Genomic DNA, 22,566 nt, shown 5'->3' with positions numbered 1-22,566 from the left:
CTGGAAGGTGAGCAGGAGCTGTGCCTGGAGCCCCTCCAGCTTGGGCTGGAAGTGCAGAAGCACGCTGGCATCACAGAATCACCAAGGTTGGAAAGGACCTAAAAGATCATCCAGTCCAACCGTTCACCCATTCCCAACAGCTCCCACTAAACCACGTCCCTCAACACAACATCCAGCCTTTCCTTCAACACCCCCAGGCTCGGTGCCTCCACCACCTCCCAACCTGATCCATCCTCACCTGATCCAACGCCTGCAGCTCTGGGCCTTTGTCCTCAGGGCAGCCCTGGGCTCAGGTTGTTTTTGAGGAAACGAGGAGGGGTCCAAGCCTGGCATGTGGCCCTGGGAGCTTAGAACGCACTGCTGGTTCTGACTGCCAGGGCAGGAATGTTCTGTGCAGTTCTGGCAAAGGCTGTGTTTACATGGTGAAGGCAGTTCCTGCTCTCCAGATGGATAAGTTGTTGCTCCCTTATCTGAGTAGCATCGCAGGCAGGGTCATTGTGGCTTCTGACCTGGCTTTGTTCTGTGGCGCTGCAGCCTTGGGAAGCACTCTTCTCTGTTGGGTGTTCTTCTGCCTATAGCAGAGCGCTGCCCAGATGGTGGTGGTGGTCAGTGCCTTGATATCTGGATGGAGATGATGTGGTGACACCCCTGAGGGACAGGATGACGTCCTGAGAGACCAAAGCAGAGGGAATGCTTCACTGCGTCTCCTTGGAACGGGCTGGGGGAGCTCCTTGGCCATTAACCCTGTGGGAGCGTTGGCTCTCCAGGTCTGCCCTCGGGAGTCTGTTGTTTCTGGGAAATGGCATAGTCGAGTGGTATTTCAAAGGGTTCATTCTGATCCTTTTATCCATTGTCCTTTCTCCTTTTTGCATTTTCCACTTCTTGATTCCTCTGAATGAGTGAGCAGAGGGAGGAGGCAGGGCCCTGCCAGGCGTTGCCCTGCATTAGAAGGCAGCCTTTGGAGGTGCGTCCCATCCTGTGCTCTGAAAGCTGCTGTTCCTGACCAGTACTCTGTTATAACCCTTCATTCGCATCCTGGGGCCTTGTCACAGCCTCAGTGGTCATGCTGGCACCTTCACAGGTATGAGTTGGCAGCCCGTGGCTGGGGTGGGTGCACTCTTCGCTGGATGGCAAACCAGCTGATGGCCGGGACCTGAGAGGTGGTGAACAGAGTGCTGTCCTGCTGACGAATGGCCACAAGCAGTGTTAGGCAGGGGTCAGTACTGGGGGTGGCCCTGTTTGGTATCTTTATTGGCCATCTGGATGAAGGCGTTGAGTGCACCCTTAATAAGTTGGTGTGGGACACTGAGCTGGGATGAAGCACTGATCTGCCTGGTAAAGGAAGGCCCTACAGAGAGAGCTGGATGCGCTGCATTGATTACTGGGCTGAAGAAAATGGGATGAAATCCAACAAAAACAAATGCTGGGTCCTGCTCTTTGGTCACAACAGCCCCATGCATTGCTACAGGCATGAGATGGAGTGGTGGAAAGGGTGTGCGGAAGAAAAGGATCTGGGGGTATTGGCTGATGCTCGGCTCACTGTGAGCCAGCAGTGTGCCGGGTGGCCAAGGAGGCCAATGGCATCCCAGCTTGTGCCAGGAATAGTGCAGCCAGCAGAGCGGGAGGTGCTCATCCCTCTGTACTCAGCTGTGGTGAGGCTGCACCTCAGTGCTGTGCTCAGTGTTGGGTCCCCACTGCAAGCGAGACACCAGGACCCTGCAGCGTGCAGAGAGGGTGGAGCGAGATGTGCCCAGGCAGCAGTGATAGAACAAGGGCTGATGGCCTGACTTTGTGCCCAGGGAGGTTCAGGTTGCATATTAGAAACAATTCCTTCTTGGAAAGAGTGGTGATGCAGTGGCACAGCTGCACAGGGAGGTGAGGGAGTCAGCGCCCCTGGAGGTGCTCCAGAACCGTGGAGATGTGGCACCTGGGGATGTGCTCAGTTGCCATGGCTTGGGGTTGAACTTTGTGGTCCTTTCCAACCCTAATGATCGTGTGATTCTGTGACGTGTGCCTGGTGAAATTGCAGAGCACCCATCCCTGTTGCTGTTCAGAGCCTCCTCTCACAGCATTGAGCAGCCCTCTGGGGCTGACCTCAAGAGATCCCTCCCAGCCTCAGCTGTTCTGTATTTCTGCTGGACCCTCTGCAGCAAAGCTGTATTTGGGGATCTGTGGCCCTTGCTTGCAGCCCTCACTGTGTGCTCATAGAGCTGTGGGGTCACAGCTCAGGGGATGGGAGCTCGTCAGATTTACCCTGGGTTGTGGTGTGGCCACAGTCGCCCTGAGATCATGGAATCACAGAATGGCCTAGGATGAAAAGCCCCACAACACTCATCTTTTTCCAACCCCTGCTGTGTGCAGGTCGCCAACCAGCAGCCCAGGCTGCCCAGAGCCACATCCAGCCTGGCCTCCAATGCCTGCAGGGATGGGGGCATCCACAGCCTCCTTGGGCAACCTGTGCCAGTGCTCCACCACTCCTCTGTGCTTTTGTTGAATCTCAGTAGATTCACACAGCGCTTAATTTGTCATGGTTTCTGCCCACTGTGCGAAACAAGGTCAGCAGTGATTAGAAAAAGGGATAATTGCTGCCCTCCAAAGAGACGTTTGCTTGGGCTTTCACTCTTAGTCCCAGTGACGATTTTAAAACTAATTTGTTCTCTTTCTGCTGTCACAAATGGGTCTGCTGTGCAGCTGTGCTCCCTGGATGTGATGGTTGGAGTTTGGAGTTCCCAGGTCTCCGTGCAGAGCTGGGCGTTGCATCGTGCTGCATTTAGTGTGTGCAGTTCTGTCAGCTCTCCATTCCGTCCCAGTGTCATGGGTTGCTTCACGCTGACTTCAGCCCTGGTAGTGATGAAAAAGGGTCTTCTGGGCAGTGTAGACATGAGGGGTCGTTTTTGTTCTGCTTCATTTTCTCTTCTTGCAGGTATAAAATCTCAATTCTTGCACAGCAGCACTGCGCTCTGCTTGTGGTCTGGTGACCTCTGCCTGGTTTGAATTCTGGTCGCATCAAAGTGTGTTGTTCAGGTCCAGCTTTGCTTACACTCAGGACATGGGATGCGTACTGTTGTTGTGCTGTTTGCTGAATGGAAATTTGTGCACAGATCTGATGATACTCCGTCAGTATTCAGGATCACAGAATGGCCCAGGTTGGAAGGGACCTCAAGGATGATGAAGCTCCAACCCCCCACCACAGCAGAGCCACCAACCTCCACGTTTCACAGCAGCCCAGGCTGCCCAGGGCCCCATCCAACCTGGCCTTGAACACCTCCAGGGATGGACGGGGCATCACAGCCTCTCTGGGCAGCTGTTGCAGCCCCTCACCGCTCTCACAGCACAGAACTTCCCCTGACATCCAACCTCCATCTGCCTTCCCTCAGCTTCAAACCATCCCCCTTGTCCTGCAGTACTGGGTCAGGAAGAAGTGATAGGTGTGAGAAGGGAATGCACAGAATGGGGTATTTTGCAATATTGCATGCTGCTCCACGAGGTGAAGTGTGAAGAACTGAAGGTGTCACGGTAGCGCAGTGCTTGAGTTGGCCTGCAGTTGGTTCACAAGCATTTTCAGTAGTGTAGATGTGCTGGTACGAGGCGATACATAATTCCCACGTATCTTGCAATATAGCATGATTTCATTCCAGTAAATTCTATTGTATTTTATCCAGAAGTCTGCACAGGTGATGTGAGATGCTCACAGTTGGTACCAGAGGCACAGCAGTTGGGGCTGCGGCCTTGGATGAGCTCTTCCCTTTGTTGCTCTCCAGCAGCACACTCTTCCCCAGCCCAACACAATGTCTTGCCTGGAATTTCCTTGCATTCTAAAATTAGGAGAAGGATTCAAGGAACAATGGCAAATCAAGCTCTGCATCTCCTGCTCTGCTTGGGGCTTTGTTGTCATGTAGACTTTCACCTACTTCCTTTCTTCTTAAACTGATTTTGCCTTAGATAAACTGAATTAAAGAGAGCTTGTGCTGCTTGACGTCAGAAGGGCTTTGCTTTTCTGCTGCAAAGCTTTTGGTCCACGGCAGAGAAGGGTCTGCAGTCAGATGATGGACCTCATCGTGGTCCCTTCTGTGGGGAGAGCTGCTCTCCTCGTGGTCTGTGCATCTTTTTCCTGATACCTGGGGAGGGATAGGAATCAGGAAAAGGTTCTGCAGTGGATGTGGAGCAGCTGCTAAGGGCAGCAGGCACAGCGCTGAGCTGCCGGAGCTCAGGAGGTGTTGGGATGCTGCTCTCAGACCCGGGGTTTGCAGAGCTGCTGCGTGGGGCTGTGGGCTGGACCTGGTGGTCCTTATGGGTCCCTTCCAACGAGGGGCTTTCTGTGATCGTGTTTGTTGCTTCACAATCACCAGTTTGTTCCTTGTGCTTCGTTGGCATCGTGGGTTATTACCTGTAAAGGTTTGGTTGTCTGAATCCCTCTGAACTGGTGGGGACGACCCAGAGCACTTTGCAGAAGGCAAACGCGTACAGGCAAAGACTTCAGCACTATTGCAGATGTGTGGAATGGGCTCTGGATGTACCTGGGGGTTATAGGTGAGCTTTTTAAGCTGTCTGACTTTCTGCAGTGCCTTATGACTGTCTGTTATCCCAGCACAACCCATTCACAATGCAGCAAACACCACAGCTTGGTTTCCATCCTGTCCCGTACCCCATATCCAGCAGTAGGAGCAGCTGCAGGACTGTAGGAGCTGCTTATTGTGATAGAGTGTGCTTGGTGGTAAAAATACTGAGAGCTGTTAATGTCTGGAAAGAGGGTTTCTGATTGGATCTTCCAATTTACCACCAAATAATTAATTTCCAAAGTCAGGGGCGTGAAGAAGTCGGGTACTGTTGGACTAGCAGACCTCTAAGGGTCACTCTGAGTCCATGAGTTTCTATGAGAAATGTTTGCTTTCCTCCTCCAGTTCTTGGTTCTTGGGTCCTGCAGACAGTTTACTCTCTTTGTTTCCAGTCCATATGGTACAAACGTTTCCCTGCAGGTTGGGAGCATCTTTGATGTCCTGGCAAGACGAACTGCCATAAGCATCTGCTGTACAGTGAGGATGGGAGTTTGGTTGGGATGTCCCTTAGTTTTTCTCCTTCGTTGGTTTCTCTGAGCCATGAACATCACAGGTCTGCTGGCAGCTGCTGTGCAGTGACCCCTGCACTGTGCACTGCTTGAATGCCTGGGTGCTCTGTTTCATGGCACATCTTACAATGGAAGGAGAAGGGCAGCGGTGTGATGGAGATGTTACATCAGTCATTAAGTTAACCTCACTAATTGCTGACTTTCGCCCTCGTCTCTGCAGGCTGTAATTGGGGCTCCCATCTGTGCAGCAGTGCACTTCGAAGCCTCACCAGGGCGCTGAGAGGAGATGATGGGAGCTTGGGTTTGCCCTGAGGTGAGAATTGCTCACAGAGAGTCGCTGACCCGCTTCTGTTCTCTTTCTACCCCAGCCTTTCTTTAGGCTTTTGAACCTCCGTAAACTGGGCCTGAGTGACAATGAGATCCAGAGACTTCCCCCCGAGGTGGCCAACTTCATGCAGCTGGTGGAACTGGACATCTCCCGCAATGGTAAGGCCGGCTCCGTGCCCCTCAGCACCACATCTCTGCACTTCTGCTCTGAAAGAGGCATTTCCCTTTCGCAGCGCTGCAGAGTGGTCCATCGTGGGGCTGGAGCTGTGAACATATCAACATTCACTTGTCTTGCTGTGTCTCAGGCTGTCACTGGTACCAGGTGTCCTGTTTGCTACACAATAGACTCTTTCCGGGCCTCTGTTTCTTTCACGTCTTTTGTTTCCCCTAGACATCCCAGAAATTCCAGAAAGCATCAAATTCTGCAAATCCTTGGAGATCGCAGACTTCAGTGGGAATCCCCTTTCCAGGTAGGAGGGTGCATTGCAGCCCCTTTGTGCAGCTGGGAATGAGAGCTGAAGTTCTCCATCCTTTTTCTGGTCTGCGTCTCGCAGTCGTCTTCCCTTTGCCAAGACCTTTGTTTGTCTGCTCCATGACACATGGGACATTCAGCATAGGGAAGAGCCAGTTCCTTCTTCTGCAGGGCCTGTGGCTTGGTTTCTGAGGCTTTGTTCATGTCAATGCCACTGCTGTGGGTGGCAGGGACTTCTGTCCTCCTAGCATAGGTTGGTTCCTCTCTTCCTCCTTCGCTGTGCTGCACAAAGCAGAGTGGGTGAGGACTGATAGGATTACAGAGGACTGGTAGGAAGGCTGCATGTTGTCATTCGTTATCTCTTGGACCTTTTTGCTCTTGGCTTTGTTTATAGCTTAGGATGAAATTGTTGGGTTGTTTTGGTATTACAGTGGCCAGAACTATGCCCAAGAACTTTGCCTTCTCTACAGTATTCTGGCTCTACTTGCCTCTTTTCTGGCTGTCTTGTGAAGTTCTGGCTTTTCTGCCTTGAGGAGCCAAGCTTCCAGGTACTGAATGCCATGGCGTGTTGTCTGCTGGAGCCCCTGGAGATAAGTGCCAGTCTGTCTCCCCATGCCCACTGCTCTTCATACTGCTGGGCAGCTGCTTCCCGTTTCACGTTTGAATAGATTTAACTCTGCTTCCCTCTGGTGGTGCCAAACACTGGCAGAAGGGCAGAAGCTTTTCAGTGGCTGGGGATCTCCAAGCACAGGTGTGACATGTAGAACCACAGGCACTTCAAACCCTGCAATGATTTGTCAGTTTCTGTGGCTCAGAGTTGTAAGACATGTGTCGTTTGCTCCAGGAACAGCCTACGAACAGGAAAGGATTTCTGCTCTTTAGGGTCTTTCCTTCCTCTATGATACCTCAAAACTGTTTTGGTAATACTGCCTGATTCTGGGGAGTGCAGCAGTATCCATTGCTGAGTGTTTGGGTTGGTAGCTCACCCTCCCTCCTTTCAAGTTTTGGTGAATGACCTGGCACAGTTTGGGGTTCGTGCTTAAATACTTCAGAGACGTGTTTGTCACTTGGACATGCAGCAACTTTGGTGCAAGGGAGTGATGGCATCTTGGAAACGGAGCACGGCCTGGGTCAGGGCTGGTTCCTGCTTCTCCCTTTCACACCTGCTATACCAGTTGGGGTGGGACTGGCTGCCGGGAACGTGAGCAGAGAGCTCAGCACTGGGTTTGTGCTCAGCACTGATGGTGTTTTGTTCTGTTGTCTGTTCACAGGCTTCCTGAGGGTTTCACGCAGCTGCGCAGCCTGGGCCACTTGGCCCTGAACGATGTTTCACTTCAGAGCCTCCCCAACGACATCGGGAAGTGAGTGTGGCTCTGCTCCTCAGCAAGGAGGGGAAGGTGGGAGCGGGGCACCGTGCTCACTTGTGCCCTGCAGCTACAGAGTGCTGCTCTCCTGGATGTACTGCACCTCTGGGTATTCTCCTTGTTGTGAAAGGCAGCCTGTGAGAAGGTTCCTTTCCTGGATCCCAGCTGCTTATACTACCTACAGTCAATGGCAGAGGCAAGGAGTAAATCCTGGCCTCCCAAGTCCTCCCTCTCCCTTTATGCTGGCCCGTTTGCCCCTTTCCAAACAGATGTGCTCTGTCCTGTGATGATGAAATGATCCATGCACTTGTGCAAGCCACTGGGGGCTGTCTCAAGGGAAGGGATATGAGTATCTTCTTGTGTTTCTGTCCTTTCAGTGAATCTGGCCTTCTCATTTCCCTTTTCTCTTGCAGTCTGGCAAACCTGGTGACTTTGGAGCTACGGGAGAACCTGCTAAAGACTCTACCAACGTGAGTGTCACATGGCTTCAGAGCTCTCCTGCCCCATCACTCCTCCTGATCCGTTGTGGACTTGTAGTAAAGAATCTGTCATTTTGCTTGGGAGAGCTGGAAGCTTTGATTAGGTCAGCTGCATCTTGCTGCAAGTCTCTAAATTGCCGTGAGGAGGAAGAGAAATGGCACAGGGCTCTAGAGCAGGGGAAGATGCTGTGTCAGGTCTGATTTTTGAGCAGACAGGGTTCTGTGAGGATCCTTATTCCTCCTCAGGTAGAACAAAAGATGATTGTTTTGGAAAAAGAGGAGAAAAGTGTTCTGATGTGGGTGTTGGAAGAGCTCTGCTTTGAAGCCCCATACAAAGTGTCTGCTGCATCTCAGTCAGCTCTGTCAGCTTGTATTCTGCCTGCCTGTCCATCCAGCTAACTTCTGACTCCTGTATGTCAGAAGGGATTCCACCTGACTTTTTTTGAATAGCAGTGAGTTTTGTGGCCACGCTCTGTCTTCAGTGGCTGTACTGTCACCCTTCCTTAGCATCCTTATTGTTCGTGGCAAGTATTCAGTCTGGCTGCCTGTGTTTTCTTCTACATTCTCCTATTTTGTTTTGAGAGGGCAAAAGAAGCTTCCAATGAGACAAGTACTGCAAGTATTTGGAGTTTTAGTCTGCTGCTTCTGTGACAGCTGTGCCTCCCCCTCTGCAGGACGCTGCTGTGACTCACGCATGCTCTTCCTGGTAGTTGTTTTCCTGTGAGATCTGCAGGCACAGGGTTTGTATGGCATCAGTTATATCTACCTGTAGAATCAGCTGAGGCCGTTTAGACAGTGCTTTCCAAAACAGAGCTGATTCTGCACTGAGCAGCTCCCAGCCGTCGTGCCTGGTGAGCACACAGTGGTAGAAGCTTAGTTCAAATTAACTCTGTCATCTCATCCTGTGATCCCAAAGTCCCAAAGACCTTCTGTGCACAGAAGCTGGCGCTGAAGCCCTGCTGCAGGAAGGTCGTGTCCTCGTAATATCTCCAGCTGAGGTGAGCCTGTGTGGAATAGAGCCAGAACAGTGAAGGCAAGAGCTGAAGCTGGATGAGTTCGGATCTGGAGGTGATGCCCAGTGCTGTCTTTGGATGAGTTCAGTGTTCCTGCAGGCAGAGGCCACCATGTGATAAACTGCATGAGAAGAGAGGTCCAGTAGCTGCATCCAGAGCTGGGCTTCCAAGCTGCAATGAAGAATGATCCCAGTGCCTTTTCACTATCTAGGGACACCAGGAAGCGTGCAGATTATGAGAATTCAGTCTGTGACAAAAACCCAAATGTTTGCTGGGAAATCTCGAGTGCCCCCATGTTCCTTTGGTTCCTGAGTTCCCTTGTAACACACTCTGAGTTTGGGGATTTTCCTCTGAGCATTAAATACGGTCTGCGTGCTCATTCTGCAGCACAGTTCCATCTTCTTTGCATGTTCCACCATTGACAGGATCATGTCCAAAGCCAGTGTCCTAAAGGCCAAGGCAATTTGTGTCAGATCTATTTGTCAAATATGAGATCTGCCCTTAGTCTGGCTACAAACTGTGCCCAGGAATGACTTTAAACAAGTCCAGCACCCTTCTGGTTTTTATTGCTCTTCCAACATGCAGCGACCTTAACTTGTCCAAGTGTGAATTCATGGGCTGGCCTTCGGTCCATGCTGTACAGCTATTGCTGCTCCTCATCTCTCCCACGTGGTGGGGACGTCCTGCCAGTCACTTGGAAGCGTGGTTTGTGTTGGTGTGCTCTCATGGAATGGTGAGGGGGGCTCTGTACTGATGCATCTCATAGGACCTCACATCAGCTTGAATCCTGTGGTTCACCCAGCCCTGTTTTGGAAACCAAACTGTGAAGGTGCTGAGGTAGAGTCAGGGCTGCTTCATACTTAGAGAGGTCGAAGAGCAAATGTACAGCTATAGCAGGCACTGGATGTGATGATCCTTATGGGTCCCTTCCAGCTTGGGTTGCTCTGTGATTCTGTAATGAGATGCTGTTATCCAGCAGAATCCTTCTGGCAGTGTAACTGATAAACCTTTGCTTGAGTTAATATCTCCAAATCCACTGCTGCAAAATGCAAGAACTTGCTCTTCCCATGTAGTGCCCTTATTTTAGTGCCTGTGTCCAGCAGGCCAGACTTCTTACTGCCTCCAGTACCTCAGTGTGGGAGCTGCTGAGATGCAGAGCTGTGCTGACAGACTAATGCAGTGGCTTCCTTATGAGGACAGTCCCTTATAGAGATAATAAAGAGGTCTGAAGTCTCTCACTGTGGAGCGTAGGCAGGGTTTAAATGGGATTTGTGCCTCGCTGTAAAGCAAGAGCCAGCAAGCCCTGTTTAAGGGAGTAGTTGTTGGAGCTGATGGGTAGGACTGAACTGAGAGCACCTGGGCCACGTCAGAAGAACTGAGTGCTGTTGTGGGGTTGCCTTCGATACCAGCAGTGTGTTTTGGGTGCAGTCTGTGCATTCTTTGGGCCGCTGCTGTTGACTGACTGTGGTTCCTTGCAGGCTTCTTGCAGCATCTTGCCTGGTGATCTCCCTGTCTGTGTGTCTCAGCCTCTGCTGAGGCAGCGTGGCGTCCCATTGCGCAGTTCAGGGCTGCCCAGTTTTGCATTCTTGCCTCTCCCTGCAGCTCTGCTTCCCTTGTCTCCTGGATACGTGTGGTCCTCTGCTGTTTCCCATGGTTTGTTGCTCTGTGATCCCCTCCTTGCGACAAAATGGGCAGCAGTGTTGAGGTGTGGCCCGTGGACTATTTTTGGACTCATTTACCTGGACCTGAGCAAGGCCTTTGACATGGTCCCCCACCACATCCTCATCTCCAAATTGGAGGGAAGTGGATTTGATGGGTGGATGACCCGATGGATAAGCAATTGGTTGAAAGGCCGCAGACAGAGGGTGGTGGTCAATGGCTCTATGTCCAGGTGGAGGCCGGTAACAAGTGGTGTCCCCCAAGGGTCTGTCTTGGGACCGGTGCTCTTGAACATCTTTATTAATGACATCGATGAGGGAATTGAGTGCACCCTCAGCAAGTTTGCTGACGACACCAAGCTGAGTGGTGCGGTTGATACGGTGGAAGGAAGGGATGCCATTCAGAGGGACCTCGACAGGCTGGAGGGCTGGGCTCGGGTGAACCTGATGAGGTTCAACATGGCAAAGTGCAAGGTTTTGCATTTGGGCCGGAAGAACCCCAGGCACCTGTAGAGGCTGGGAGGAGCGGTACTTGAGAGCAGCTCGGCAGAGAAGGACCTGGGGGTCCTGATGGACGAGAGACTGAATATGAGCCAGCAGTGCGCTCTGGCAGCTCAAAAGGCAAATGGGATCCTGGGCTCCATCAGGAGAGGGGTGGCCAGCAGGGACAGGAAGGTGATTGTCCCTCTCTACTCGGCTCTTGTGAGGCCCCATCTGGAGTACTGTGTCCAGGTGTGGAGCCCTCAGTACAAGAAAGACATTGAGATTTTGGAAAGGGTCCAGAGGAGGGCGACTAAGATGATCAGGGGGCTGGAGCACCTCCCCTATGAGGACAGGCTGAGGGAGTTGGGCTTGTTCAGCCTGGAGAAGAGAAGGCTGCGGGGTGACCTCATGGCAGCCTATCAATACCTGAAGGGAACCTACACCCAGGAGGGGAGTAAACTCTTCAAAAGGGCTGACAACAGCAGGACTAGGGGAAATGGTTTTAAGTTGAAGGAGGGAAGATTTAGGTTAGATGTTAGGGGGAAGTTCTTTACTAGGAGAGTGGTTAGGCCCTGGAACGGGCTGCCCAGGGAGGTTGTGGATGCCCCGTCCTTGGACGTGTTTAAGGCCAGGTTGGATGGGGTCCTGGGCAACCTGATCTGAATGTGTATGTTTGGTGGCCCTGCCAGGCAGGGGGGTTGGAACTACATGATCCTTGGGGTCCCTTCCAACCCGGGTGATTCTGTGTGATTCTGTGATTCTGTGACTATCGTGTTTTTGCTCAGGTGATGCTTTGTGGTGGGAGGAGGAGAGGGCAGATGGGTGACAGTGGAAACTGCCTACTTTGGAGCTGCCGATGCTGCTGAATGCAGTTCCCTGTGCAGACTTTCTGATGGCAGGAAGGTGTCAGTGTCCCTAAATTGGTTGGCCCAGACTACGGAAGGGGTGGGATCAGTGCTCCATCAGGTTTAGGAATTATTCAGAATGGTGTGATTTTTTTTGAGATGATGCTTAACCCTCTGTCCTTTCTTCCTTTCCCTCCTCTCATTTCTACTCCCCGTGTTTTGCAGTTCACTCTCATTCCTTGTCAAGTTAGAGCAGTTGGATCTTGGTGGCAATGACCTGGAAGTCCTGGTAGGTGAGGGGTGGTGGGAAGGAGCATGGGTGGGAGGGGGCAGCACCTGTACCTTTGTGCATGTGAGTGGGCTTCTGTCTGAAGTGCACAGAAACGGACCCTCAGGCTGTATGGAAGGCTCTGCCCAATCGTTGCTCCCAGCTTAATTTTCCTTTGCTACGTTGGCCCTTCCTCCTGTTCTCATGCACACCTCGTTCTGCTTTTTCCAAGTCCTCCTGCTCTGAGATGTTCTCTCTTGCTATGCAGCTGCCAAAGGATTTTCCTTTCCAAGGAGGTTCTGCCTGATGCTTCCTTTCACTTCTGTGCTGCACTGTCGTTCCTTTTCATTGCTGCTGGGCCAACTTTATCTTTCCCCTTGCTGTTTTAATTTCTCAGCCAGAAGGACCATCCCACATTACTCCTGGCAGCAGTGTCAGCCCAGCACACGGTGTGTGCCCTCAGACAGGGGTGTCTCCATGGAGTGCTGAAAGCCTAGGCATGCTGCGAGCCAGTGCTCAGTCCTGAAACCCAGCTCTCCTTTGACTTTGGGGACAACCCAGTGATATTTTTTCATTGTGCAGCTGCAGATTAAGTTGTTCTTGAATTCTGCCTTTAATGCCTGGAAGGCTTTTTGGCAGAAAGCCCCTCCAGATTGCTGTTTGCCTCTTGTCTTGCCCGCTGCTGGGAGGTCTTTGCTGGTGTGTCCCGTGTTTCTTGCTGGAGCTTTGCAGCCAGTATGGCAGCCCAGACATTCCCAAACAGATTGCTGCGTGCTGACGCAAAGAGTTTGCACGCCTTTGGATAAATGGTTTAGGAGATGTGAAAACAGCAAGAGTGCCAAGCTTTGCAGAGGCTTGGTGGGATTTGGAGGATCATCATAGAGCAACTTCTCCTCCTGGGAGGACTGACGCCATACTGTCACGCTGTGTTACAGCCGGATACCCTGGGAGCGCTGCCAAACCTGCGTGAGCTGTGGTTGGACCGCAACCAGCTCTCTGCTCTGCCTCCGGTGAGTACCTGTTCACTGCCTCACCGCTCCGCTCCCTCCCTGTGCTGCTGCTTTGAGCCGCAGGGTCTCCTTTCCCATCCTAGGAGCTGGGCAATCTCCGCCGTTTGGTCTGCCTGGATGTGTCGGAGAACAAGCTGGAGCAGCTGCCTAACGAGGTCAGTGGGCTGGTAGCACTGACGGACCTGCTGCTGTCACAGAACCTGCTGGAGTGCATTCCAGATGGGATCGGTGAGTATTGGGATGGGAAGTGGGGCAGGACTCCTCCTCTGGGGAGGCTTCAGGCACGGCTGTGCCCATCGGAGCCTTTGGGCCTGATGGATGCGGTCGCTGGGAGAGTGCAGAAGCAGTAGATGGTGCTGCTGAGCAGAACTGTGCAGGCTGTGTTCGGGTTCTTGATCTGTGTTGTAGAATCACATCCTAGAATGGTTTAGGTTGAAGTAACCTCAGAGCTCATCAGTTCCCACCCTGTGCTGTGGGCTGGTTGTCCCCCACCAGGTCAGGCTGCCCAGGGCCCCATGCATGGCTTTGAGAAGCTGCAGGAATGGGGCACCTGCACCTCTCTGGGCAGCAGTGCCAGGGTCTCATCACTTTTAGGTAAAGGATTTCTTCCTAACACTGGTCTAAACTTCCCTTTTTTTAGTTTAAAGCGATTTCTTCTCTTTCTATCACACTCTGCATGCGTAGAAAGTCAGTTTCCCTCCTGCTTATCAGGTCCCTTCAAGTTCTGGAAGGATGCATGGGTGAAATCTGTGGAAAAAGTCCGGTTGGGAGGAAGAGCCTATGTTCTTGGGTTAGGAAATCCCTCTTGGGAGGTATTTAGGGCAGATGATCATAGGACAGCGTAGCTCTCTGTGGCTTAGTTCACATTTGCTTGTTGCTCCGAGCAGGTCAGCTGAAGCAGCTCTCCATCCTCAAGGTGGACCAGAATCGGCTGACAGAGGTGACGGAGTCAATTGGGGACTGTGAAAACCTATCAGAACTCATCCTGACGGAGAACATGCTGACAGTAAGTATACCAGCAGCCATCCTGGGATAAATAGTGGGCATGGAACAGGCTGTGAACCTGAGGGAGAACCTGTCCTGAGGCTGTAGTGGGAATTGCTGGAATCTCGTCTTGTTAGGACAGAAGGCAGTTCTCTTCCTTACCAAGAAGGCTCTATACCCGTTCTACCGTCCTTTATTAGCCACTGAATTGTGTCCCTCTTAGGCCTTACCCAAATCCCTTGGGAAGCTAACCAAGCTGACAAACCTGAACGTGGATCGGAACCGTTTGACGTCCCTTCCGGCTGAGATCGGGGGCTGTGCCAACCTGAACGTCCTGTCTCTGCGAGACAACCGCCTGGCCCTGCTGCCAGCAGAGCTCGCCAACACCACCGAGCTGCACGTCCTGGACGTGGCAGGAAACAGGTCAGCAGGAGGGTGAAAGGCTGCAGGTGTCTGAAGTGTCCGTGGGCACCTGTGGGCAAACAGTTGTTTGCAGTGCAGGCTTGCAGTTGATGCAGCAGTGTGGTTGTGGCAGAGCCACGTGCAGCATGAATCGCTGCTTCTGTGCATACAGAAGTGGTGGACCTGCAGTCCCTCTGTCCTTATCTGGTGCAGGCTGGAGCTGAGTGGAAGTGTCATCATTACCAGTATGTTCAACCACCCTTCTTTCTCTTGCAGGCTCCAGAATTTGCCCTTTGCTTTGACAAATCTTAACCTGAAAGCCTTGTGGCTGGCAGAAAACCAATCCCAGCCCATGCTGAAATTCCAGACAGAGGATGATGAAAAGACGGGAGAAAAAGTTCTCACGTGCTACCTGCTTCCCCAGCAGCCCTCTCCTAGCCTAGGTAAGAGACTGTGGGGTAAAAACTGAAGGAGCTGGGGCTGTTTGGTCTGGGGGGAAAGGAGGCTGAGGGGAGACCTTATTGCTCTCTTCCAGTACCTGGAAGGGGATTGCAGCAGAGCGGGGCTGCTCTCTTCTCACTGGTGACGGGACGAGGGGAAATGGCCTCAAGTTGTGCCAGGGGAGGTTTAGCTTGGATCTCAGGAGGAACTTCTGTACAGGAAGGGCTGTTCAGCACTGCAATGGCTGCCCAGGGAGGCGGTTGGGTCCCCATCCCTGGCTGTGTTTAACAGCCATTGGATGTGGTGCTCAGGGCCGCGATTTAGCAGAGGGCTGTAAGAGTTGGGGTGGGATGGTTGGGTTGGACTCAATGACCTTTAAGGTCTTTCCAACCTGAGCAATTCTATGATTCTGTGCTGTGAACGCTTCCAGCAGTGCTGTGTACATCAGTCCAGAAAGCGATGTAGAGGAGAGACCACAAACCTCTCTGCCTGGTTGCACCGTTCTTGGTTATTGCAGTGGCTGCAGCACGCTTTGACTCCTATGGGCTGATGCCAACTTTCCAAGGCAGAGGCTGCTAAAAGCATGAGAGTGCTGCAGCCTTGTCTGCAGATCATCTGCTGTATCTACTGACTGGGTAGTGCATTATCTGTGAGGTTTGCTTCCTGTTGTAGTAGTGTAACTGTGTTAATGCTTCTGATCTGTGCCTTTGTCCTTCGTGTGGTGGTGAATGGAGTCAAATCCAGCTGGCGACCGGTCGTGAGCGGTGTTCCCCAAGGGTCGGTGCTGGGGCCTGTCCTCTTCAATATCTTTATTGATGACCTGGATGAGGGCATCGAGTGCAGCCTCAGTACATTCGCAGATGACACCAAATGGGCTGGAAGTGTGGATCTGCCTGGGGGTAGCGAGGCCCTACAGAGGGATCTGGACAGGCTGGAGAGCTGGGCTGGAGCCAATGGGATGAGGTTCAACAAGGCCAAATGCCGGGTCCTGCACTTGGGCTACAACAACCCCAGGCGACGCTGCAGGCTTGGGGCGGTGTGGCTGGAGGACGGCGTAGAGGAAATGGAGCTGGGGGTATGGATGGATGCTGGGCTGAACAGGAGCCAGCAGTGTGCCCAGGTGGCCAGGAAGGGCAATGGCAGCCTGGCTTGCATCAGAAACAGTGCTGCCAGCAGGAGCAGAGAGATGATGGTTCCCCTGTATTCAGCACTGGTGAGGCTGCACCTCGAGTGCTGTGTCCAGTTTTGGGCCCCTCACTGCAGGAAAGACATGGAGGGCCTGGAACGTGTTCAAAGGAGGGCAATGAAATGGTGAGGGGTCTGGAACACAGGGCTGGTGAGGAGAGGCTGAAGGAGCTGGGAATGTTCAGCCTGGAGAAGAGGAGCTCAGGGGAGACCTCATTGCTCTCTATAACTTCCTGAAGGGAGGTTGTAGTGAGCTGGGGGTCGGCCTCTGCTCTCGTGTCATCAGTGATAGGAGCAGAGGGAATGGCTTCAAGCTACGGCAGGGGAGATTCAGGCTGGACATGAGGAAGAATGAGGTGTCAGAAAGGTGGGCAGCACTGCAATGGATGCCCAGGGAGGTGGTGGAGGCACCGAGCCTGGGGGTGTTGAAGGAAAGGCTGGATGCTGTGCTGAGGGACATGGTTCAGTGGGAGCTGTTGGGAATGGGTGAATGGTTGGACTGGATGAGCTTTGAGGTCTTTTCCAACCTTGGTGATTCTATGATTTTATGATTCTATGATTCGTCTGACCTTTTCCTCTAGTCCTTAAGATGTGAGCCTGAACCCTTCACTAGGGTTCTGTAGATGCTGCCACCTGCAGAGGTGAGAAGATCTGGAGGTGCATCTGATGCATCAGGGCCCTCTGCTGTGGGCTGATAGAAGTGTCCTGATAGGCTGAGAGCTGTCTTTCATCCAAGCATGCAACCCTACGTGTTCAGAGAGTAGCTCCCACTCTGTTGCCTTTCTCCCCAGAAAACCTTCTGCAGAACAGCGTGGATGAGAGCTGGACGGATACGAACTTAAACAGAGTCAGTGTGATTCAGTTCCTGGATGACCCCAAAGGAGACGACGAGGATGAATCTGGAGCTGAGAGGCGGGTAAGGAGTTCCTGCAGGGTTGTAACCTTCCTCTGGAAGCGTGGGCACAGCGTTTTCGTTGCAGACAGACTCAAAAAGGATGGCAGATCATTTTCCTTTAGCTACAAACGCAAAGGGAAGGATAGAAGTTTCAGCTTACAGCAAATATTTATTGGTTTAAATCTCTTGCAGAATATTTTCTCTTTTTTTTTTCTTTATCTTGTGAAGAGAGATTATCTTAATCTGGATCCTTCTTATAAAACATATTTGCACCTGTCCTTCCAGCACAGAGATGATTTTTCTGCTGCTGCTTGGAATGTCATCCCCCATTTCTTTCCTCTTCCCAGCTGTACAGGAATGGCAGAGAAATCAGGTCCTGCAGTGTGACCTTTGGGTCACATCCAGCCGGGGCTCCACTGGTCTGATAGAACATGTGGTTTGAACTGATGCGCTTTTAGGGCTGCTCTCACTGTGAAATCCCATGCTCTGTGTTCTCCTTCGGTAGGGCTTACAGCGCAGAGCAACCCCTCATCCCAGTGAACTGAAGGTGATGAAGAAAGTGATCGAAGTTCGGCGCAGTGAGGTCTGTGCTGCAAAGCCTGGCACAGACCTGAATTCATCCAGCTCAGAAGTGAGTGCTGTTTGCTGAGAAATGGAGACTGCAGAGAACACGCAGCAACCTGGGGAATGGGGAGGCTGTGTTTGTAAGCTGGGCGGAAAAAAAACCTTTGAGAGGTGTGGGAACAGCACTTGGGCTACAACAACCCCAGGCGACGCTGCAGGCTTGGGGCGGTGTGGCTGGAGGACGGCATAGAGGAAATGGAGCTGGGGATATGGATGGATGCTGGGCTGAACAGGAGCCAGCAGTGTGCCCAGGTGGCCAGGAAGGGCAATGGCAGCCTGGCCTGCATCAGAAATGGCCAGCAGGAGCAGGGAGGTGAGCATCCATCCCCTGTATTCAGCACTGGTGAGGCCGCACCTCGAGTGCTGTGTCCAGTTTTGGGCCCCTCTCTGCAAGAAAGACATGGAGGGCCTGGAACGTGTTCAAAGGAGGGCAATGAAATGGTGAGGGGTCTGGAGCACAGGGCTGGTGAGGAGAGGCTGAAGGAGCTGGGAATGTTCAGCATGGAGAAGAGGAGCTCAGGGGGGACCTCATTGCTCTCTATAACTTCCTGAAGGGAGGCTGCAGTGAGCTGGGGGTCGGCCTCTGCTCTCGTGCCATCAGTGATAGGAGCAGAGGGAACGGCTTCAAGCTGCGGCAGGGGAAATTCAGGCTGGACATGAGGAAGAATGAGGTGTCAGAAAGGTGGGCAGCACTGCAATGGATGCCCAGGGAGGTGGGGGAGTCACCGAGCCTGGGGGTGTTGAAGGAAAGGCTGGATGCTGTGTTGAGGGCCGTGGTTCAGTGGGAGCTGTTGGGAATGGGGGAACGGTTGGACTGGATGAGCTTTGAGGTCTTTTCCAACCTTGGTGATTCTATGATTCTATGATTCTAACAGGCTGAGGACAGACTGCCTGCATTCTATGGGTTCGAACCCACCTTGGCTCAGCTGGGGCCACTGAGATGGGGCAGGAGGCATAGCCAGGACGCAGAGAAGGGCATAGGGGGAGAACTGTGTGCTACTTCTGTCATAATGCAGGGAGAGGAAGTCACTGATTTTCTGAATGAAGACTGGACCCGAGTGCTGGGGGATGGTGCATTGCTGCACAGGTGTGATGCTGACCGTAGATGCCAGCATCAGTGGTGACACAGGTGGAGCTGGGTGAAACGGCAGCCTGAAGAAAAAGCCAGCTCTGTTGGCAGTGGAACATATTCCATTTTGCAGCAGTCTCATTGCAATGCACCACTTCCTGCCTGGGCTTCCGTCTTGACTTTTACAATCTGTCACCTTCTCAGGAAAAGAGACTGAGTGCCACCTCCAACCGCAGCGAGGACTCCCATCTGTCCAACAGCACCGTCTCTGCTGACTGCAGGGCAGAGGAGCAGGGAGAGGAGAGGCAGAGGAGCCGGCCGAATGGGCAGGTGCTGGAGATGCAGGAGCTGGAGAAGGAGGCCAAGCCAAGAGCTGAAGAAGAGCATAAGGAAGCGGTTGTCCAGGAGGATGAAGATGTGGAAGTGGAATACAATGAGGTAGGAATCTGGGAAGTGCAGTGGGATCCAGTTAAGGACTGGAAGGATGGAGAGTTTCTGGGGAAATGGTGAATGGATGTACAGAGTGTGATTTGGGCATTGCTGAAGGCAAATAAAGGGCATGGCATGTGACTGCAGGTAGAGATTTGGGGGCCCTGGTGTAGCTGGGTTCATTGAGGACTAGGAAGGATACGTGGGAGCCAGACAGCAGCTGTGGGAATATCAGGGGTGCCGTTTTGGGTGCCCATGGAACTGATAGATGTGTCCAGGTGAAGGTGCTGATATTGGGTGGGGGGGGAGCAGCAGTTAGAGGGAAGCTAAGATGTATTCCTGCATCTTCTGTGGTGTGAAAGCAGTGCGACCTGCTGTAGGGAACCTGCTTTGGCAGGGGGGTTGGACACGATGATCTCTGGAGGTCCCTTCCAACCCCTACAATTCTGTGAAGTGCTGGCTCTGCTTGTGTTGGTGTTGGAGGGAGAGCAGATGTCTGGCTGTTATCTGAGGCTCACAGCCTTTCTGGGCCTTTGCCATTGCAGCCCACTGTACACTTTGCTGAGGACACATTGATAAGGAGTGAGGATGAAGATGAAGATGAAGAGCGGCCGTTCCCAGTGGAGAAACAGAGGCTCATCCGCAAGGATACGCCCCACTATAAGAAACACTTCAAGATAACTAAGCTGCCCAAACCAGAGGCAGTGGTAGCACTCCTGCAGGGGCTGAACACTGATGGAGTCCCCAAAGAAGAGGAGGAACTGGGCGGCTGCAACAACAACGTGGAGCCTGAGGATGAGGAGGAAGCGTGGGATGAGGATGACAGGAAGAACGGATCTTTGTCTGCTCAGCCATCAGTGAAGGTAAGGTCTTGTGGGAGGAAAGGACCAGAGGGTGCCAGAGCTCCCTTCTGCTCCAAGCTGCCAAGCGGGTTGATGTGGCCCCAGTGAAAACACTGCGGGCTCCAGCAATTCAGTAGAGATGCGCTGAGGGTGGGAGAGCTGAAGCTCATTCTGGGGCTTTTGCAGTCAGTTGTCTGAACTGTGCCACGCTGTTGTGTCTGACTTCTGGTGCTGTGAGCACGCGCTGCCCGTGACGTGTGATGTTGGCGATCTGTGCTGCAAGAACAGTTCTCTTATTGCTGACAGTTCCTCCGTTCCTTTCCGTGCCCTCACCTGCTCTTGTTGCACCTTGTTTGCAATAGGATGATGAGCTGTGTCTCTGGATGGACCTAACCTCAAGCTTGGGTTCAGGCTGCTTGCCGCTGCCTTTACGCCACAGTTCTTCCTGTGCTGTGAGAGCAGGTTGCAGCATCTTCTCCTTAGTGCTCCCCTGTGCCTGCCCCAGCACGGGTGAGGGCTGATGAAGTGTGTGTGGCACTTGGGGGAGCTTCTGCTGTGGAGTTCCCCATTTACGTGGGATGGCAGTGGGCCTTTCTGGTCACGCTGGGGGCCGATGAGTTGAGAGGTGCTTGGCTCTGCTCAGATGAACCCCCACCATGGTTGTTTGGTTAGGGACACAGATTCTTGCTGGAGGGAGCTGCTCGCAGTGACAGAGGGATTTACTTCTAGGGGACACTGTGTGAGATCAGAGCGCTTCTTGCTGGAACGGATGATGGTTTTATGAGGTGTGCTTGGGAGGCAGAGGTTGGGATGCAGGTGGATCTCCATCACATTGTATGGCACCAGCAGGTCGTATGGGTGAGGTGTAGGTAGGATATGCTGGAGTAAAACCTGTTTTTGCTGTTACTGCGCGTGCTCCAGGGTGTTGGGATCATTTCATCCCCATTCTGGAGTTCAGACTGCACAGGGAAGGCTCCTGTGCTCAGGTTTGGGTCTGTGCTTAGGAATGTTTCTCTCAGTGCATTCTGCCTCGCTGCCTGAGTGATGTTTGCTCCTTAGGGATGAGGTGTGCAGCTTCCTTTACTGCCTCTGAAGTTCTTCAGAGTCAGAACTCACTGTGGCTGCTGCTGTCAAGAGCGTGTGAAGCTGAGTGCCGGAGTGCCCTGCATCCACACCTGCCACGGTGGGGAAATGCTCTGACCCAAAGGCTCATTTCAAGCTGGGACTCAAAGCTAAGGAAGCACTGAGCTGTTGGCAAAACCTCCATAGGCATTGAGGCCACAGGTTTGGTACCTGTCAGAAAAAGTCGTCTCTGTTACAAGCTCAGCCTTCTGTTGGGAATCACAGTTCTCATTTTCTTGGGCTGGACTGAATGCCCGCTCCAGATATGAGCTCTCCTCCTGAGCTGATAGAGAAATAGTAACGTAGGGAAGCAGTGTCCCAGTGGAGTTTCGTGCAGTGAGGAAGGAGGTAGACCAGGGCATGCAGGATGCAAGGTCCTTAAACCAGGACAGCATTCTTTCAGGGGACATTCCTGCCTTTGGGATTTGGGAGCACGTTTCCCATGTTTGGGAGTGGGATCCCTGGGTGCGTTGTCCCACCAGAAGCGTTTCCCTTATGGGTGAGAGCAGCGCAGTTGGGTTTGGGACAGCCTGGTTCCGTGGGCCACCAGGTGGCACCACGAGCCATTTCTCTTGGGTCGCTCCATCCTTCTCCTCCACCCTGCAGCTCTGTATGGGGGGGGGTGAAGGCAGCTAACGGTGCTCAGCTTTGAACTCGGTGGCCACAGCCTCAGCGCCTCGGCACGGACAAAGTGAGGCCTTTAGGAGGCAGCCTGCAGCCGGCCGTGCTGACGTGCTGCACGCTGTGAGCAGGGGAGCTGCCCTGTCCCCATCCTCGCTGGGAGGTGGCCCTGAGGAGCGGTGTGAGCAGGGTCTGCTCGGCAGGCAGCCCTGGCAGAGCGGTGTGCGTCTGTGTGTTGCGTTGTGTTGGGTGGTGGTGGTCGTGGTGGCGGGTTTGGTTGATGCTCCACTAATCCGCATGCCTCTTTGCTGGTTCCTGTCCTAACAGGGGGTGTCGTTTGATCAAGCCAATAATCTGCTGATTGAACCTGCTCGCATTGAGGAGGAAGAGGTCTGTACCACTCCCACTGTTCTCTCTCTGCCGAAAATCATTCCGTCTGCTTGATTTGCTTCCCAGGCTCACCCCTTGTCATAGGGGAACTCTGATCTATTGGGGTCAAGTGGCTTCTGGACCTGACCGATCACCAACACCATGATTGTTTCTTCCTCTGCTTTCCTTCTCCCTGCTCCTTTCCCTCCCTTTCCATCCCCGAGGTGAGAATGGCTGCTGCAGATCCAGACTGAGATGGGAGAAATGTGAAAAAACAGAGGGGTCACAGGTGGAAGGCTCAGTTCCTATTTGCTGTGCACTGAGGGAGGTGGAAGAGATGGTATACGTGCATTCAGGAGTTGATGGTAGCCCAGGCAGAGCAGAGGGCTCCAGGATCTTCTGGGCGCAGTGCGATGACTCTTTGGGGTCTGGCATAGAATGGATCTCAAGGCATTGTGCCATTGCATGAAGGAGGTGGACTGGAGTTAGTTAATGATGCTTGCATCTTTGGCAGCCCCTACGGACACCCCCACCAGGTGTTCTCATGCAGTGCTTTGGGACATCAGAAAGGTGTGGGTGGCACTGGAGGTGCTCTAAAG

At 52.9% G+C, this 22,566-nt stretch overlaps 1 protein-coding gene across 45 annotated transcripts in view; it reads left to right on the top strand.

Annotated features, from left to right (window-relative positions):
* Window positions 1-22,566, top strand: part of SCRIB (scribble planar cell polarity protein) — a 109,696-nt gene that overhangs the window by 10,568 nt on the left and 76,562 nt on the right. For 43 of the 45 annotated variants that reach the window (XR_007375981.1, XR_007375974.1, XR_007375979.1 and 40 more), the window contains exons 2-16: window positions 5,434-5,551; window positions 5,784-5,862; window positions 7,136-7,225; window positions 7,642-7,698; window positions 11,932-11,995; window positions 12,910-12,984; window positions 13,068-13,212; window positions 13,872-13,990; window positions 14,192-14,391; window positions 14,647-14,813; window positions 16,788-16,912; window positions 17,397-17,522; window positions 18,789-19,022; window positions 19,559-19,876; window positions 21,926-21,988. Coding sequence is in view for 1 of the 45 variants with exons in the window: in XM_048940174.1 (XP_048796131.1) it covers window positions 5,434-5,551; window positions 5,784-5,862; window positions 7,136-7,225; window positions 7,642-7,698; window positions 11,932-11,995; window positions 12,910-12,984; window positions 13,068-13,212; window positions 13,872-13,990; window positions 14,192-14,391; window positions 14,647-14,813; window positions 16,788-16,912; window positions 17,397-17,522; window positions 18,789-19,022; window positions 19,559-19,876; window positions 21,926-21,988 (1,980 nt within the window). In the remaining 44 variants the exon portion in view is untranslated. The remainder of the gene's footprint in view (window positions 1-5,433; window positions 5,552-5,783; window positions 5,863-7,135; window positions 7,226-7,641; window positions 7,699-11,931; window positions 11,996-12,909; window positions 12,985-13,067; window positions 13,213-13,871; window positions 13,991-14,191; window positions 14,392-14,646; window positions 14,814-16,787; window positions 16,913-17,396; window positions 17,523-18,788; window positions 19,023-19,558; window positions 19,877-21,925; window positions 21,989-22,566) is intronic. The other 2 variants (XR_007375991.1, XR_007375989.1) reach the window with 1 other exon arrangement.

Source organism: Lagopus muta, chromosome 3 (genome assembly GCF_023343835.1).
Source record: "Lagopus muta isolate bLagMut1 chromosome 3, bLagMut1 primary, whole genome shotgun sequence".
NCBI lineage: Eukaryota > Metazoa > Chordata > Aves > Galliformes > Phasianidae > Lagopus > Lagopus muta.
This window is presented reverse-complemented; position numbering and strand designations above follow the sequence as displayed.